Source organism: Schistocerca nitens, chromosome 3 (assembly GCF_023898315.1).
Source record: "Schistocerca nitens isolate TAMUIC-IGC-003100 chromosome 3, iqSchNite1.1, whole genome shotgun sequence".
Lineage (NCBI taxonomy): Eukaryota > Metazoa > Arthropoda > Insecta > Orthoptera > Acrididae > Schistocerca > Schistocerca nitens.
The window spans coordinates 647673505-647690792 of NC_064616.1; the positions used below are offsets into that span (position 1 = coordinate 647673505).

General features: G+C 38.3%; 1 protein-coding gene across 2 annotated transcripts in view; it reads left to right on the forward strand.

The window, feature by feature from the left end:
* Window positions 1–17288, forward strand: part of LOC126248604 (myb-like protein Q) — a 221544-nt gene that overhangs the window by 44347 nt on the left and 159909 nt on the right. For both annotated transcript variants that reach the window (XM_049949740.1, XM_049949741.1), the window contains exons 5-6: window positions 3729–3918; window positions 13010–13115. In XM_049949740.1, the coding sequence (XP_049805697.1) occupies window positions 3729–3918; window positions 13010–13115 (296 nt within the window). The remainder of the gene's footprint in view (window positions 1–3728; window positions 3919–13009; window positions 13116–17288) is intronic.

Consider the following 17288-nt stretch of genomic DNA (forward strand, 5'->3'; position numbering starts at 1 on the left):
GGTGCAGAAAGTGGCAGATGATTCTCAATTAGAAAAAGAGTGGGATCATCCACATGAGTACAAAAAGAAATCCACTAAATTCTGGTTACATGATAAATCACACAAATCTAAAGGCTGTCACTTCAACTAAGTACTTAGGAATTACAATTACAAACAACTTAAATTGGAAAAGTCACATAGATAATGTTGTGGGGAAAGCGAAGCAAAGACTGTGATAATTGGGAGAAGCCATAGATGATGCGATCACATATACTAAAAACACTGCCTGCACTAGTCTTGTCCACCCTTTGCTTGGCTAGAGTATTACTGCACAGGGATCCTTACCAGATAAGATTGACACAGGAGATAAAAAAATTTCAAAGAAGGGCAGGTAATTTTGTATTATTGTGAAACAGGGTGGGAAGAGTGAGTTTTGATGTTCATCATTAAAACAAAGGTGTTTTTTGTTGTGGCCAGATCCATTTACGAAATTTCAGTCACCAACTTTGTTCTCTCAACGTGAGAATATTTATTTGATGACACATAGGAAGAAATGATTATCCAAGGAAGAAATGATCATCCAAGAGAAATCAGACTTTCATACAGAAAGATTTAAATGTTCATTTTTCCCAAGTGCTGCTCAAGAGTGAAATGGTTGAGGGAAAAGTATGGAGGTGGTTCGATGAACCCTCTGCAAAGCACTATAGTGCAAATTGCAAAGTACTTATTTAGATGTAGATGTTATTTAGGCATTGAGTGCAGATTTCATTGCCTGACACCTGTGAAAGATAATTCAGCATTTTTTGAAATGTCATGTAAAAAAATGGCAGCTTGATTGCAAGCTTAAAAACTTGTAGTAAATTATCGGTTTAGTCAATAAAGCCTGAATGATCATGAACAGATTCTCTTCTTATCTACTTCCAATTTTTCCTTCCATTCTTTGATAATGTGCTATTGTGTGTATGTTTGACATGTGTGATAATAGACTTATTGTTAAACAGTTTTTGCATCTGATCACTTTTGCTTTCTTTGGAAGTGTAATAATTACATTCTTTTCAAAATGTGGTGGAACTTCCTCAGTTTCGTAAATTTTTTTCTTGAGCTTGTATAGTGAGTGGCCCACTGTTAGTTTGACGTCCATAACAGTTCCACTGGTAGTTCATTATCAGGACATTTATTCCTTCTGGTTTCAAAGTTTTTTGAAATTTGAAGATACAGATTGAATTTACTGTTGTCACCTTGATGCATTGTATCCTCATTTCCAATCACACTCATTTCTTTTCGACATTTGTTATGGTTATAAAAGTATTTTCCCCCCGTTTTCTCCCATTATTTTCTGCTTCGATTACCCAATTAACTTTTCCATCTTTGGGCTACGTTCTCCATAAAGTAATTATTTATTAGTATGTGCGCAGTATTCATTTGAACATCTTACAATTATTTTTGAACTTTGTGATGCCTACCTTCCATACTTCTAGTAACTGGTTAATTTCATTTCTGAGTGATCTGTATTGTTACTTTCATGTTCAACATTTTTGTCATTTCTTTAATTCCAGTGTTTTATTTGTTATCCATGGCTGCCTTGTTTTGATCTCTGTGTGTCTTTGCACTTATTCTGTTGCATTTATTATATATCTTGCAAAGTAAGCTCCATTGGTTTTCCACACTGAAAACTCTGTTACAATACTGTCAAGAGTTCTGATTCGTTTAGCTTGTTGAGGTTGCAATATATTTTAACTGCTTTCTCTTTTATTTGAATTTCAAGTGGCATTCCATTAGTACAATGTTACAGTCACTATCAGTGCCAGCACATGGGTAAGTCTTCAAGCCCTGAATCTTTGGTTTACCAAAATATAATCAATCTGATAGTTTCCTTGATCCCCTGTCATTCTCCATGAATACTTTGTTCTCAGCGGTTTCTCTAAAACTGGAATCAAAACAACTCACTCACACTTGGCATAGAATTGTATTAATTTTTCTCCCCTCTAATCTTGTTTGACATAGTCTAACTCTCCAGTTATTATTCCTGATATTGATGCATCGTTATTTTATTCAGTATGAATAAGCCTATAATCCTCTCAAGAAAGAAAACCTCTAGCCCTCACAAGTCACTGATTCTTAAAATTTTAAAATTTTGTTTAGTGGGGGTTCATGGCCTCAACTATTTTTAGAATGAAAAAATGGTCCAGCTTCATTTTACATAGTAATATATTGGTGGTACATGTGGATTGGAATATATTTTACTTCTTTGTATATGTGACACAAAAATAACATACCATTGCACATTGATACATCCATTAGCGGACACAAACAGAAAGATGACAGCTTTTTGTTTGTGTTGGCTAATAGATGTAACCATGGACAATAATATGTTATTTTTGTGTTACATGCACACAGAAGTAAAATATATTCCAGTCCACATATACCACCAATATATTATTATGTAAAATGAAGCTGGAAGCTTAAGATACATACTTGAAAATGACCAAATGTCAAAATTGGCCAGTCACATAGATAATAAAAAAAGAAATAATACAGCCCACCTGGACAATGTTTTCATTCTCGATTCTTAAAATATCTGTGTGCACCTTTTCCATTTATACTATTAGATTCTCTAGTTTCCCACACATTCAGTGTATCCGACCATAATTAGCGTTCTTCTTCTGTTGGGCAACTCTACACCATCTGGATACCCGTATGACTTGTCTATTTTATCTCTGGACTGTTTCACCCAGAACTAAGCCATCATTACAATTTTAGCAAAGAAACTGCAAGTACGAGGGAAAGAAAATATGGTGGTTCCCCATTGTCTTCCACATTTCCACATTGCAATACTGTGGCCATTAGCCATCCCAACCACACCTAATGGGACCAAGAGAGTCAAAGCTACTCGGTCACGAAATGAGTATGTAAATAGTTGACAGAATGATGATTAGAAAATACATGCACAAAGAATCAAATAATTAATAAAGTATGATAGAGAGTATAGGAATAAATAACACATTACAGAGAAAAGTTCTCAACTATGATGAGGAACTCTTGTACAGAATAGTAGTAGTGTGCCACAAGGAAAGCTTTCAAATAGGATTTGAGTACTCGGAGTTTCACTCAGTTTTTTGGTTTTGCTGGAAGCCTATTGAAAGTGCAACCCACTGAATAGTACACACTTTCCTGTACAATGCTGAAGGAAGTTATCAAAGTATGCATTGTTTTTCTGTCTAATGTTTCCTGAGTGATTGTTACAGTTTCTCCTGAAAGTGTCACTGTTGTCAACAACGTTTCCCATGATGCGATATTTGTACAGGGATGCAGAGTTAGAATTGTGACACATCTTAAAAACGGCCTATATGAAGTTCGCTAATTAACACCGCAGATCAGTGTGACCACCCATTTCTAGTTGAGTGCATGAATTACCTCAAAATGTGGCACCATACAAGATAATAAAGTGAAAGTAAGCAGATGAGCCTTGTGATTCAGTGTCAAAGATAATGGAGATCTTTATTGTAGTGAAGACAGCAGTGTTCAGCCTCAGCACAACATAGTGCTTCCCAGAATGCCTTCCATCTATCCTGAGTCTTAGGGATTTAAAATGCTTGACTTGACTGACTGACTATCTTAGTACAATAAAATTTCACTATTGTTGTTGTTGTTGTTGAATAAAGCTATCAAGTAATTATTTGTATTTCTCTATCTTTTTGACAAATTGATTCACATCCATAAAATAAATATGCTTTTGTTTTGCTTTACAGGGTCCTAGTGCAAGTGCATATGTAACGTACCATAAAGCTGATGATGCCTTGAGGGCTATTCAGGCAGTTAACAACATTTCTGTAGATGGTAGGACTATAAAAACATCATTAGGCACTACAAAATACTGCTCTCACTTTATGAAGAATCAGCCATGCCCTAAACCAGACTGCATGTACCTTCATGATTTAGGTAATTTTTGAAATCAATGGACTGTTGTTATCTTATTACATACTCTTATCTTTCATGCTGCAGTGGTTGAGCAAGAGAACAAAAAAATGGAATGAGAGATTTGTTGAAGTTTCTGTTTTAAAATCCATCCTCATGTAATATGAGACACACAAAGCCTTGCACTTGTAGTTCATTTTTTACCTTCAAACTCATCCTTGCGTATTGTTCTCAAAAATGTGTATATATATTTTTGCAAGAGATGCAGAATGGGAAAGTGAGTACTCAATATTCTTATTATTCTTTTTTTATGGGAGGAATGTTGCATTCGTACATGCCTGTCCTCCAAGACAGGAATTAGACTGACAGAAATATGTGGCCACAATTGCAGATATTAATTTTTCTCTCAAATCTGTAACGTAACTATTTTTACACATTCTAACAATGGCTGCATTTGTATTTCAGTTTGACTGTTGACATTTGTTGTTGCACAGTTAGCTAGAAGAATCCTAATACAATATTTTATTAACTTGTTCAGGTTTTTGTGAATGCTTGTTGACATATTGCCTGTTTGCATTTATCTTGGGATCGTTAACCAACATCTGATTAATAATTTTTCTGATGTTTCGGTAGCAGTAGTGGCTTTTATTGTGAAAGGTTCACCCTCCATTACTGATTGTAGACTGGATCAGCAGTGGAAGGTGAACCTCTGACATAGCCAGCTACTCCTGCTAGTGAAACATCAGAAACGTCATCTAGTAAATGTCAGCCAAAGAGCCTGAGGCAAAAGTGATACATCAGAAATATTTTACATTTGTAATGTTCCTTTTGTCTCCTATTACCAGAAAAATAAATAAAATTATAATAATTGAATTCTGGAGCTGCACTATGAGTTTATGAATGAAATATATAAAAATATAATTGAGGAACTAAAGAGGCAATGAATATTTGGAGATGTTTTCATCTATGTTACACTGGCAACACTGATTGGAAAGTATCTGTATATCCATCTTTTTAGAGATGGTTGCATGACTCAGCTGTCCAGTACAGAATGTCAAATCAAACACGTTTCAGACATCTAATTTCCAAACTGTTATTTTATTTGGCTGCCAGTTCTGGCAATTGACTACCCCATCTTCAGGTCCCCTGGCTGATGTGTAGAAAGATACCAACCTCGGTTCGTGTCAAAATAGGGGCCAGCATTCAAATACTGGTATCTGTAGATTTCTGTTTGATACAGTGTTCACTTCAACTGTCATCTGCCTTCTGTCAGAAGATGATGATTGAAGTGATTGCTGTATCAAGCAGAAATCTACAGAAAACAGTATTTGAATGCTGGCCCCTGTTTTGACTGGAACTGAGGTTGGAATCTTCTTGCACATTGGTCATGGGGCCCGCAGATGGCATAGTAAATTGCCGAATCTGGTAGCCAAATGAAATAACAGTTTGAAAATTAGATGGCCAAAAGCTGTTTGATTTCTGTACTGATAGGAAATGGTGATTCACGTCTAGATTAGAAACAGGTCAGAATTTCACTTATTCTCAATGGAGACATGTTTGGAAGTTTTCCTAATGATTAGATGTTAAGCTATTAATATGATGTAGTTGAGAGTAGGGACAGAGAGGATGTTGCATGTGTATTTCATTTCCACAGCATTTGGCTAAAATTTTTGGTGTGGATAATGCTTAATTTATGTAATAAGAACGGCAGAATGGCCCCCAAAATAATGAGCACATAAGGCCACTTACTTTAGTGGAAAGCACACACCTCCACCTCCCATTTCTCTCTCTCTCTCTCTCTCTCTCTCTCTCTCTCAGCGGTGACAATTATTTTGTGTTGGATGGCACACCATTTTTAGGATATTTAGTGTCAGACTCAAAACAGTGGGAGTGGCTTGTGCTGTTCCCGTGATGGTTTTGCTCTGTCTAACTTAAGGCAAATGTTTAGATGAGTTGTGTAACATATTCATGTATTCACATTGACAGAAAGTCTTATTGACCACTATTATGTCTTCAAAATGTAATAAAATCATCAGAACAGCTTATCAGCTGTGTTTTTGCTTTGGATTTTTCATAAGTTGTGAAATTATTGTTTGAGCATTGGCATTGGTTTTCGTAATCGGCCTGACCTGCATATCACACTGTGTAGATTTTGTAATAACTACAGTAGCCTTGGGTTCTTTAAACCTGATAGTTGTTATAAATATTTGGCCTGCAATTTCATTCGCTGGTAGCAAATTTCTGATGATGGGTTATAAATTTAATGTCAGATGTCAGAAAATTCCAAGAACTGGTTTCCAAGGCAGAACCTGTGAATATTCTTCAGCCTTCTCTCTCTTCAGCAGAGACTGTGTAGATGAAAGTAGACTAACAACAACTCATATAGATGTGTATAACCCATCATTTTCCCATACTCAGTGCACATGTTTGTCATTCACAGAGTGTACATGACATACTGTATCATTAATGTTGACCGAATGGTCAACTACTCAGTGTCTGTATTGACACACACTGTTAAGTTATTAGAAATAACTTTTAACTTAGTTATCTCTGGTCGCCAACCATTACATCATATTTATGCATGTTACTGTTTAAACTGTAATTGACCCATGATAATGGAAGTTGATCTCTGTGGCTTTGGATTAAATTACTTGAAGAAATACATTAACGTGCCTTGCCACAAATACAGTTTTATAAAAATACTTCCCTGGGAGATGTAAACCCTTTACCATTCAAAGGACTGATTTTCTTAAATCACAGAGCATTCGACTCTCATTCAAACACTGATGTAGAACTTCCCGGAACTTTAGGAAATGAAAAAGACATGTTTTGAAATATGTGTGGTGCACAGTGACATATTCAGTGTACATTTTTCATGTTATGACAGTATAAATATGAATTCCACCAAATACAGCCTGGTAGCTTCCGAAGCACTGGAATCAAGATTTGGAATGTGCTCATGTCAGCCAGTGACAGCAGATATTCAGAGCATAGGACACATGACGTAGTCAGCCAATAGCAGCATCACTGTTAACTAGTGTGAACACACAAATTGGAAAAATTGTTTTGAATTAATATACATACAGTATAGCTACAAGAAAAGTTAAGTTTTCACATATAACATAAGTCTTTTGTAGCATGTGTTACCCTTTAAGATTTATTTATTTATTGGACCAGTAAAATTTTAAATAATGACATAGATGGCTGGTCTTCTGGTTCCAAAACTTTTTTTTATGCGGCTGGTCTACAGGGTGTTAAGTTTTGAATGAGAGTCAAATGCTCTGTGATTTAAGAAAACTGTAACATAATTCATATTGTGAGAAAGGAAGTTTACTGTGAAAGTAACACATTTCAAACCGCCATTTGCAATATTTTCCTGTGACCTGTTATGGGTCCCACATGTAAGTGATGGATCGCAGCGATCCGTCAAATGTGATATTGCCTGTAATCGGTCACTCACCCTGACACTTAGCACACGAGCAATTTTAGTCAGTATTACGAACGTCACAATCTCGAGAAGTTCTGCTATGGAAAATGAACTGGTATATTTAGCAGCAGTTGCAGCTGATTTCCGTATCCCCAGGAATACTTGAAAAACGTAAATTTGAAATAAATGAGAATTGTCCGAGGGTGAGTCAAATGAAAGCCTTAAATTTGTAATAACAAATCAAAATTTCGTGCCGTTATCCAGTAAGTTGGTAAGCATGCTACAAACAGCGTGCAGAATGGCCTGTAGGTGGCAGCATAGTGCAGATGCACACATACCATTGCAGTATCAGTATAAAACTGACTGCCCCACTTGTGACTTGGACCAGGGAAGAACAGTGTTCTGTTATTCGGTTTTTGCGTAGTGAAGGTGTGAAACCTATTGAAATTCATCGACAAATAAAGGTTCAGTACGGCGATGCATGTTTGTCACAGCAGCAAGTCTATTGAATGGAGTAGGAAGTTCGCAAATGGTGTGATTTCAGTGGAAGATGCTCCTCGTCCAGGTCAGGCATAACGAGTTGTGACTCCACAGAACATTTCAGCAGTTGAAGCCATAGTGAAGGAAAACCGCCGAGTGACACTGAATGACATTGCAGCATGTTTACATGTCATGGGTCAGCACACCACATTGTGCATGATGTGCTCCAGTTTCACAAAGTGTCTGCAAGATGGGTGCCATGGCAACTGACTCCTGAAATGAGAGAACGACGTGTTGATGCTTGTGAAGAACTTCTTTGGCGCTTTGAATGAGAAGTGATGGCTTCCTTGCAAGAATCGTTACTGGGAACAAAGTCCGGGTTCACTTCCACCAACCGGAAACGAAGGGAGCGAGCAACCCAGACCTTGCCCCAACTGATTTCCATATGTTTGGACCACTCAGAGACACAATGGGAGGAAACAAGTTCCATTCTGATGAAGAGGTATGCCAACAAAGGGAGCGAGACTACCAAAAGAATTTTTTTCTAAAGGAATTTATGCGCTTTGTAAGTGCTGGAGGACTTGCATTGAGCATGAGCATGGGGAGATTATATTGAAAAGTGATACAGCTTTGTACCACTTCTGCACAATAAATAATATTTAAAAAAATATTTAAGGTTTTCATTTGACTCAACCTCGTAATTTGTTAAACTTGCTTTGAAATGCTTTTCTTGGGAACTGCACATTACTTAACACAATATACTACATTTTTACTGATGCCAAATGTGTTGCATACTTCTTTCCTGTGTGCCGATACAGTTCATGTTACATTTATTAGCCCTGAACTCCTTTTTATTCGTTAGTCTTATAATTTAACTGCATGTATTTACTCAATTTAAGTGTTTCTATAGAGATGTTGTCAGTAGTAGCACTACTGATTACCGTAACTCTTTCTATAAATTGTATGAAGGAGACTTAGTGCGTATAAAATGATAAGGTGTTTCATTATAACTCTCCACTATAATTACCTTGAACATTTAAATTAAAATGTCCTCTTAACATTACAGTAGGAATGTATGTCATTCTGTTTAGAAGTTGAAAAAAACTTCAGTAATGCATGGAATTATTTCATAAATAACACAAAATCATAAGAGGGAGCCCATTGCATCACAACTGTGAATGTCCCATTGGTTCTGCTTCTATAGCAGAAGCCTCAAAATGCTAATCACGGCAAAATTGGAGGGTATATTTTGTATTACTTCTTGATATAAATGGCAATCCCAGCTTCCACTTCACTTCGCAAAGTAATTCATGGTCCCTGGATAACTTTAAAATCTGTAGTAAATTTCTTACTCAACATATTATTGTTGTAAAAGTCTTTGTTAGAGTATTAGTCCTTACTAGTCAAAATTTAAAAAAAGTAATTGAAAACTGAAACAATGAAAAAGTCCTGGAATTCTTTAGAATTCCCGGGTTTTTCCCAGATGACAAAATTCCTAGATTTCCCGGTTGTCCCAGTACATATACACCCTGTGGTTGCATAATTTCTTCAAATAACTCTTGAAACAACTCTTGAAACTATAAAGTGTGGTGACAAAGTGATTAGGGCACTGGACTAACATTTTGTGACCAATAGGTTTCAAATTCCTTGTGAGGCCAACCAGATGTAGGTTTTCTGTTGCTGTGTATCATTCATGTGGAATGCCAGAAGAGTTCATTTGAAAAAGAGACAGCCAGTTCCACTGCCCCTTCTTTTCCAATCTAAGCTCGTGCTCCATCACTAATGAACTTATCATCTATATAATAAGCTGAACCATGGTTGTTGACTTAATTTATCACACAGTTTAGTTTAACCTGACAGGATCTGTATTTTGATAAACAACAGAAGTGTGAGCAAGTTAATTGTGATACGTAATGTAAAGAAATAATTTTAAAAAAGACCATTTATGAAACACATCCCCAACAGCTTAAAAAGTCAGTGGTTTCAACATTTTGCTTGCTAGATCAACCAGAAAAATAAAATTTGTTTTAATAAGAACCTGCCTCACATGCACATACACTGTGATCAAAAGTATCCCGACACCTGGCTGAAAATGACTTAAAAGTTTGTGGCACCCTCCATCGGTAATGCTGGAATTCAATATGGTATTGACCCACCCACTCTCGCAGGCATATGTTCAGTCAGGTGCTGGAAGGTTTCTTGGGGAATGGCAGCCCAGTCTTAGCGGAATGCTGCACTGAGGAGAGGTATCGATGTCAGTCGGTGAGGCCTGGCACATAGTCGGCATTCCAAAACATTCCAAAGGTGTTCTGGAGGATTCACATCAGGATTCTGTGCAGGCCAGTACATTACAGGGATGTGATTGTCGTGTAACCACTCGGCCACAGTATGTGCATTATGAACATGTTGAAAGATGCAATCGCCATCCCTGAATTGCTCTTCAACAGTGGGAAGCAAGAAGGTGCTTAGAACATCAATGTAAGCCTGTGCTGTGATGGTGTCACACAAAACAAGGGGTGCAAGCCCCCTCCTTGAAAAACTCGACCATACCATAACATCACCGCTTCCGAATTTTGCTGTTGGCTCTACACATGCTGGCAGATGACGTTAACCGGGCATTCGTCATACGTACACCCTGCCATTGTATCACCACATTGTGTACCGTGATTCGTCACTGCACACAATGTTTTGCTGCTGTTTAATCGTTTACGCTCCTTACACCAAGATAGGCATCATTTGGCATTTACTGGTGTGATGTGTGGCTTATGAGCAGCTGCTCGACCATGAAATCCAAGTTTTCTCACCTCCCACCTAACTGTCATAGTACTTGCAGTGGAACCTGATGCAGTTTGTAATTCCTGTGTGATGGTCTGGATAGATGTCTGCCTATCATACATTACGACCCTCTTCAACTGTCGGCGGCCTCTGTCAGTCAACAGATTAGATCGACCTGTACACTTTTGTGCTGTACATGTCCTTTCACATTTCCACTTCACTATCACATCAGAAACAGTGGACCTAGAGATGTTTAGGAGTGTGGAAATATCGCGTACAGATGTATGACACAAGTGATACCCAATCACCTGACTGTGTTCGAAGACCATGAGTTCCGCGGAGCATCCCATTATGCTTTCTCACGATGTCTAATGACTACTGAGGTGACTGAGGCAGAGTACCTGGCAGTAGGTGGCAGCACAATGCACCTAATATGAAAAAGTTTGTTTTTGGGGTGTCTGTATACTTTTGGTTCCTGTAAGTCCTGAGCGTTTCTCTAATAAGTACTAAACCTACAATATAAGGAAAAGATAGATGCGACTGACCATAAAGATGACATGTAAAGTTGCAGACACACACACACACACACACACACACACACACACACAAAACTGCCATCTCTGGCAGCTGTGTGTGTGTGTGTGTGTGTGTGTGTGTGTGTGTGTGTGTGTGTGTGTGTGTGTGTGTGTTTCCTTTTCTAATGAAGGTTTTAACCGAAAGCTAATTTGTGTCGTCTCATTGTGCCTGTCTGCAACTCTACATGTTTTCCTTATGGTGAATGGCAATCCGTATTTTCTTTATGTTATTGTTATTATTCTGACCTGGAGTTTAGATTGTTTAAATACTGTACCTAGTGTAATTCTGAGCTTTATATTCCACTTCTAAGTGGTCTTGCAACACCATAATTTAGTGAAAGTGCCATTGAGAATATTGAGTACCACATTATTTTGTGTGCTATAATTTTATGCGAGGTTTTTCTCTATGCTGAATATTTTTAACAGGTTCAGTGTTTAAATGTATAGTTTGAGGTGAGTGTAAATAATGACTGAAATAAAATTTTATATGAAAATCCTCAAACTATTCACTACACAGAGGTGTCAAAAGTCGTGGGATAGCAATATGCACTCATATAGATGGCAGTAGTATCACATACACGAGGGCAATGGATTGGCGGAGCAGTTATTTGTACTCAGTTGATCCATGTGAAAATATTTCCAACATGAGTATGGCCACACGAAGGGAATTAAGAGTTTGAATGCGGAATGGTAGTTGGAGCTAAACACATGGGACATTCCGTTTTGGAAATCATTAGGGTATTCAATATCCTGAGAACCACAGCGTCAAGAATGTGCCGAGAATACAAAATTTCAGGCATTACCTCTCACCACGAACAAGACAGTGGCTGATGACCTTCGCTTAACAATCAAGAGCAGTGGCATTTGTGTAGAGTTGTCAGTGCTAACAGACAAGCAACATTGCATGCAATAACTGCAAAAATCAATGAGGGACATGCGACGAATGTATCGGTTAAAATTGTGTGACAAAATTTGGCTTTAATGGGCTATGGCAGCAGATGACAGATGCGAGTGCCTTTACTAACAGCACGAAATCACCTGCAATACCTCTCATGGGCTCGTGACCATATTGGTTGGACCCTAGACAACTGGAAAACCATGTCCTGGTCAGATGATTTCAGAGTTTGCTTGGTAAGAGTTGATGGCAGGGTTGAAGTATGGTGCAGATCCCATGAAGCCATGGACCCAAGTTATCAACAAGGCACTGTGCAAGCTTGTGGTGGCTCGACAGTGGTGTGAGTTGTGTTCACATGGAATGGACTGGGTCCTCTGGTAGACCTGAACCAATCATTGATTGGAAGTGGCTATGTTCGGCTACTTGGAGACCACTTGCAACCATTCATGGGCCTCATGTTCCCAAACAACAGTGGAATTTTTATAGATGACAATGCGTCATGTCGCCAGGACACAGTTGTTTGCAATTTGTTTGAAGATTGTTTGAGTGAACGATTTGGCCACGCATGAATCCCATCAGACATCTAAGGGACATAATCAAGAGGTCAATTTGTACACAAAATCTTGCACTGACAACACTTTCGCATTTATGGATGGCTGTAGGGGCAGCATGGTTTAATATTTCTGCAGGGGATTTCTAACGACTTATTGAGTCCACGCCACACCGAGTTGCTGCACTATCCTGAGCAAAATTAGATCCAACATGATATTCGGACGTCTCCCATGACTTTTGTCACCTCATTGCGTATTGCACATAGCTCTGTAATTATTACCAAGTTTGTTTGGACACCTTCATGAAATGGGAATTTATCTTTTGTAATGTCATTCTGCTGGCCAGTGTCATAAATAAAATTGAAATACTTTTGTTGACCATTAAAATTTTTTTCTTGCTATTCTTTTAAAGGTGATCCAGAAGCAAGCTTTACAAAAGAAGAAATGCAGCAGGGGAAACATCAAGAGTATGAGAAAAAACTACATGAGCAGCTTCTGAATGGCTACAACAAAGACAGGTATTGTTAGAATTAGTATGCATTACTTCCCTTAGAATATTCACTTGTACATTACTTTTATCATTGACAGACTCATGTAATACTTCAGTAGCTTCATTATGATTCTGCTTGTGTGTGAGCACGATAAACTAAATTTAACTTTTTATGTTCCTTGTGAGGAGAAAGACCACATGTAAATTATGATTACGTGTTATTGTATCTTGCAGTTTTTTAAAACGCATATATCATCTTCAGTTGTAATTCTTTCCTTTTTTGGGGGGAGGGAGGGGGAGGGGAGGGATCTCAAATCTGATATTTCTATTTCTTGATATTTACTTTGTGATTGTATTTATATCAGTTATTTGAAAGAATGTTTCATACACTTTGCACTCTAGATGGTGTAGTCCATTTTAGGGAAATAAGAAATAGACAGTTCTACTTTTAGATGCTGATTCTCTTAAAGTAATTTTTTCCGACAAAAGATTTTCAAATTTAGAAATATCTTTATAGACGTCACAGGTAAGTACATTGTTAGGTATTTTGTTTGTTTGCTGTTATCTTAAATCAATCATCTGTAGCTGACAGAAGGATAAGAACTGTAGCAGTTCATATCATTCTAGAGAAATGTAACTTGTGTGGGGAAATTATACGTGTAATTTTGTCAGTAAAAATGTTTTTTATTGGCCATACTGCATTTTTGTTATCTAGTTAAATTTGTATTTATGAAGTATTTTTTGTGAAAAATTGTCATTATCTGTCTTTGCCAACAGATAATCGTTGTTTGCGTCTGCATAGAAGCGCATTTGAAGTTCTTTTATTTGGTTCTTGAAACTCAGTAGTACTGAAAGCACTGATCACAGAATTTGTATGTTTATTTGGTTCGTTTTGACCATTCAGGATCATGGATGACTTGGTCCTCCGACACCCCCCCCCCCCCCCCCGACTTCTTTCATGCATTCATGTTCTTGTTGGTAAATGTTTTTTCGTTCATCCTCATGATGTGCCCAGCAAATCTTCTCCTACATATCATATTTGAAATACACTGCTGGCCACCGTAAATGCAACACCAAGAAAGACAGGAGGTAGCACAACAAAATTTATTTTGTAGATAACATGTTGACCAAGTATCAAATGATTACGTTTACAGACGTCTGTGACATGTGGTACCTGCCAGAATCAGTAGCCAGAGTAGCCGCCATTGTTGGAGATCACCGCTGCCACACGTCTCGGCATTGAGTCAAAGAGACATTGGATGTGTTACTGGGGTACAGCAGCCCAAGCAGCTTCCACACGTTGCCAAAGATCATCTGGTGTGGCAGCTGGGGATGTAATCTGGGTCACTCGTTGAGCAACCATGAACCACATGTTTTCTATCGGCGAAAGATCCGGAGAGCGAGCCGGCCAGGGAAGCAATTCAATCTGGTTATTGACGAAGAACCTTTGGACAATGCGTGCCACGTGTGGTCACGCATTATCCTGTTGAAATATGGCTGTGGCCGAGCCCTGAAGGTAAGGAAGGACAACTGGCTCCAGCACCTCGGATATGTAGCGCCGGCTATTTAAAGTACCGGCTATGTGTACTAGAGGCGTGCGAGAGTAATATCCAATACCGCCCCATACCATAATACCCGGTGCAAGACCAGTGTGGCGGTGCATAATGCAGCTGTCCAGCATCCTCTCTCCACGGTGTCTCCACACTCGAATCCGACCATCATGGTGCTGCAGACAGAAGCGTCCTCGTCAGTAAAGACAACGTCATTCCATTCTGCCGTCCACATCCGTCTGTCATCACACCATTGGCGACGGAGATGTCTGTGGTTCTGCGTCAATGGTAGACGAAGCAATGGACGTCTTGCGGACAGACCACTCTGCTGTAAACGGCGTCGAATGGTACACGCAGACACTGGATGATGCGTTACAGACGCAATGTGCTGTGCTATGGTTCGGGATGTCACTGAGCGATCCGTCACTGCCATGCGCACAATTTGCCTATCAGCACGTGCAGTGGTGCACCGAGGTGAATGCGATCGACCACGTCGGTCCGTCGTACCCTCCTGCTTCCAACGGTCACATATCCGCATTACAGTTGTTTGGTTTCGTCCAACACGACTAGCGATTTCTCTGTATGATAATCCACAATCTCGGTAAGCCACTATCCTTCCTCTGTCGAACTCGGATACTTGATCAAAAGATGTTCGCTGTTGTCTACGAGGCATAACTGATCGTCTTGTGAAACAACCACAAGGTAAACCCACGTGCCGAACGTACACTCGTCGAAATCGCCAAGCCTTAAATGGCGCTATGAGGTGGCGCCACAGGCGCGCGTGATGTGCATCTGCGCTGAAATTCTAATCAATTGCATATCTCATCGCTGCAAACTCATGGTGTAAATTTCACTCGATTCGGATGCTTCCTTCAGGGTGTTGCATTTACAGTGGCCAGCAGTGTAAGTTCAACACACTCATAAAGTTCCTGCCTTGATCTGTATATCCAATCTTACCAATTTTTTTTCCTTCAGAAGTCTCTCGACATCTTTCTTTCCTCCTTTTTTCCAGATGGATACAGGCTCTCTTGCCAAAAGTGGTAATCTCCATTGCATATAATCCAGTATTTCTAATTGTTGAAATACTATGTCCCAGTTTGACATTTCTAAACAGGTTTCTCTTTCCAGATGTTATCTTTGCTACATATCATAGTTTCTGCAGCATTTGGCAACTCTGTTATGTTTTTATGGGTCTGTAACTAACCTGTTATATTTTTTCCCCAAGATGGTAGAAGCTGTTCATATTGTCCACCACTGGTCGTACTGTACACTGTCTTGAGGGCTGACTGCTGTAACTACAGCAAGATATTTCAGTGCCATTTTGCATCATCTTTGTTCTCATGTAGAAATTCCATATCATCAGCAAAGACTAAGCCATCTACTGTGGTGTTGTTATGTTTTATTTTGTACCCTATTTGTACACCATCAGTAACCATGGTTTGGTTCGTCTGTCTTCACTGTTGGACCATTTCATCCAGCAACACGTTGAACAGAATCGATGACAACCCATCTCCTTGACAAACTCCTGCCTTTATTTCAAAGTTTTCAGACACTGAGCTTTGGTACCTGATCCTAGAAGTTGTGGCTTTCAAGGTGTTCCTTACTAATTTGTTTTAAAATATGAAGTTGTTTCCAATTAACATTAACTTTTGAAGAAAAATGTTATGGGCTCCTACTTACTCTGCATGTTGCTGCAAATTAGTTTCTCATACTACATTTTTCTAACTAAACATATCACTGCTTTTTATAATTTGATATCACATTGTCTGGCTTATATTTGTATGTACATAAAAGTGACAGTGTGTTAGTGCTGGAGCACATTTTTCAGTATCCAAAAGTTGTAGACTTAGTAATCAGCTTTGAATGAATGGATAAACAGAAATGGAATGGGGTATGTTGTGTGGATGAATGGGTGGTGGAGTAGGTGATAATAAGTTTCATATTGTCACAAAGTATAAAATTTGTCATCGTCTGTAAGAGTATGTATTTTGAGTAAAACATATGAACAACACTGTAAAGTAGTTGGTTCTGAAATACCTTTAATTTGAAAAATAAATTTAGAAGCCTCAGTTGCACAACAATTTATATATATATATATATATATATACATACACACACTTCTTTTCCTTCTAAAAATTTTTCTTTGCCATATGGCATTATTTTGGTAGATTCTGATTTCTCCAATGATGTCTCAGACACCACTTCAACCAGCTGTTTGGGAGTACGTAAATCAGTTGATAATGTATATCAATTCATTCCTTCCCCTTTTCTATCTTCATTTATTTATTTATTCATTTTGTAAGTCTGCATTAACTTGGCATCAATATATGAATACTTCTGTTGTTTCTTACACATATTATAATCATATGTACATAGTGCTTACGGCAAATGTTAAATCTAAAGATGTTATTTTTGTACAAAACCTAAATCCACATTAGCTGCTGAAGTAATGGAAAGAGCAGAAGTCAGATAGAAAACACTCATGAAGTCACTAGGGACCAAATGAAGTGCCGGAACACGTTTTGTTATCATAACTGAAAAATGTGCTTGCTATAAGACGTAACTATTATGGAGGTGATGTGTGTCTGCCTGAAATTTTGGAACCAGTTGAATTCAATAGCAGTATTGCCTAAAACATTTTCTGGCTGTGA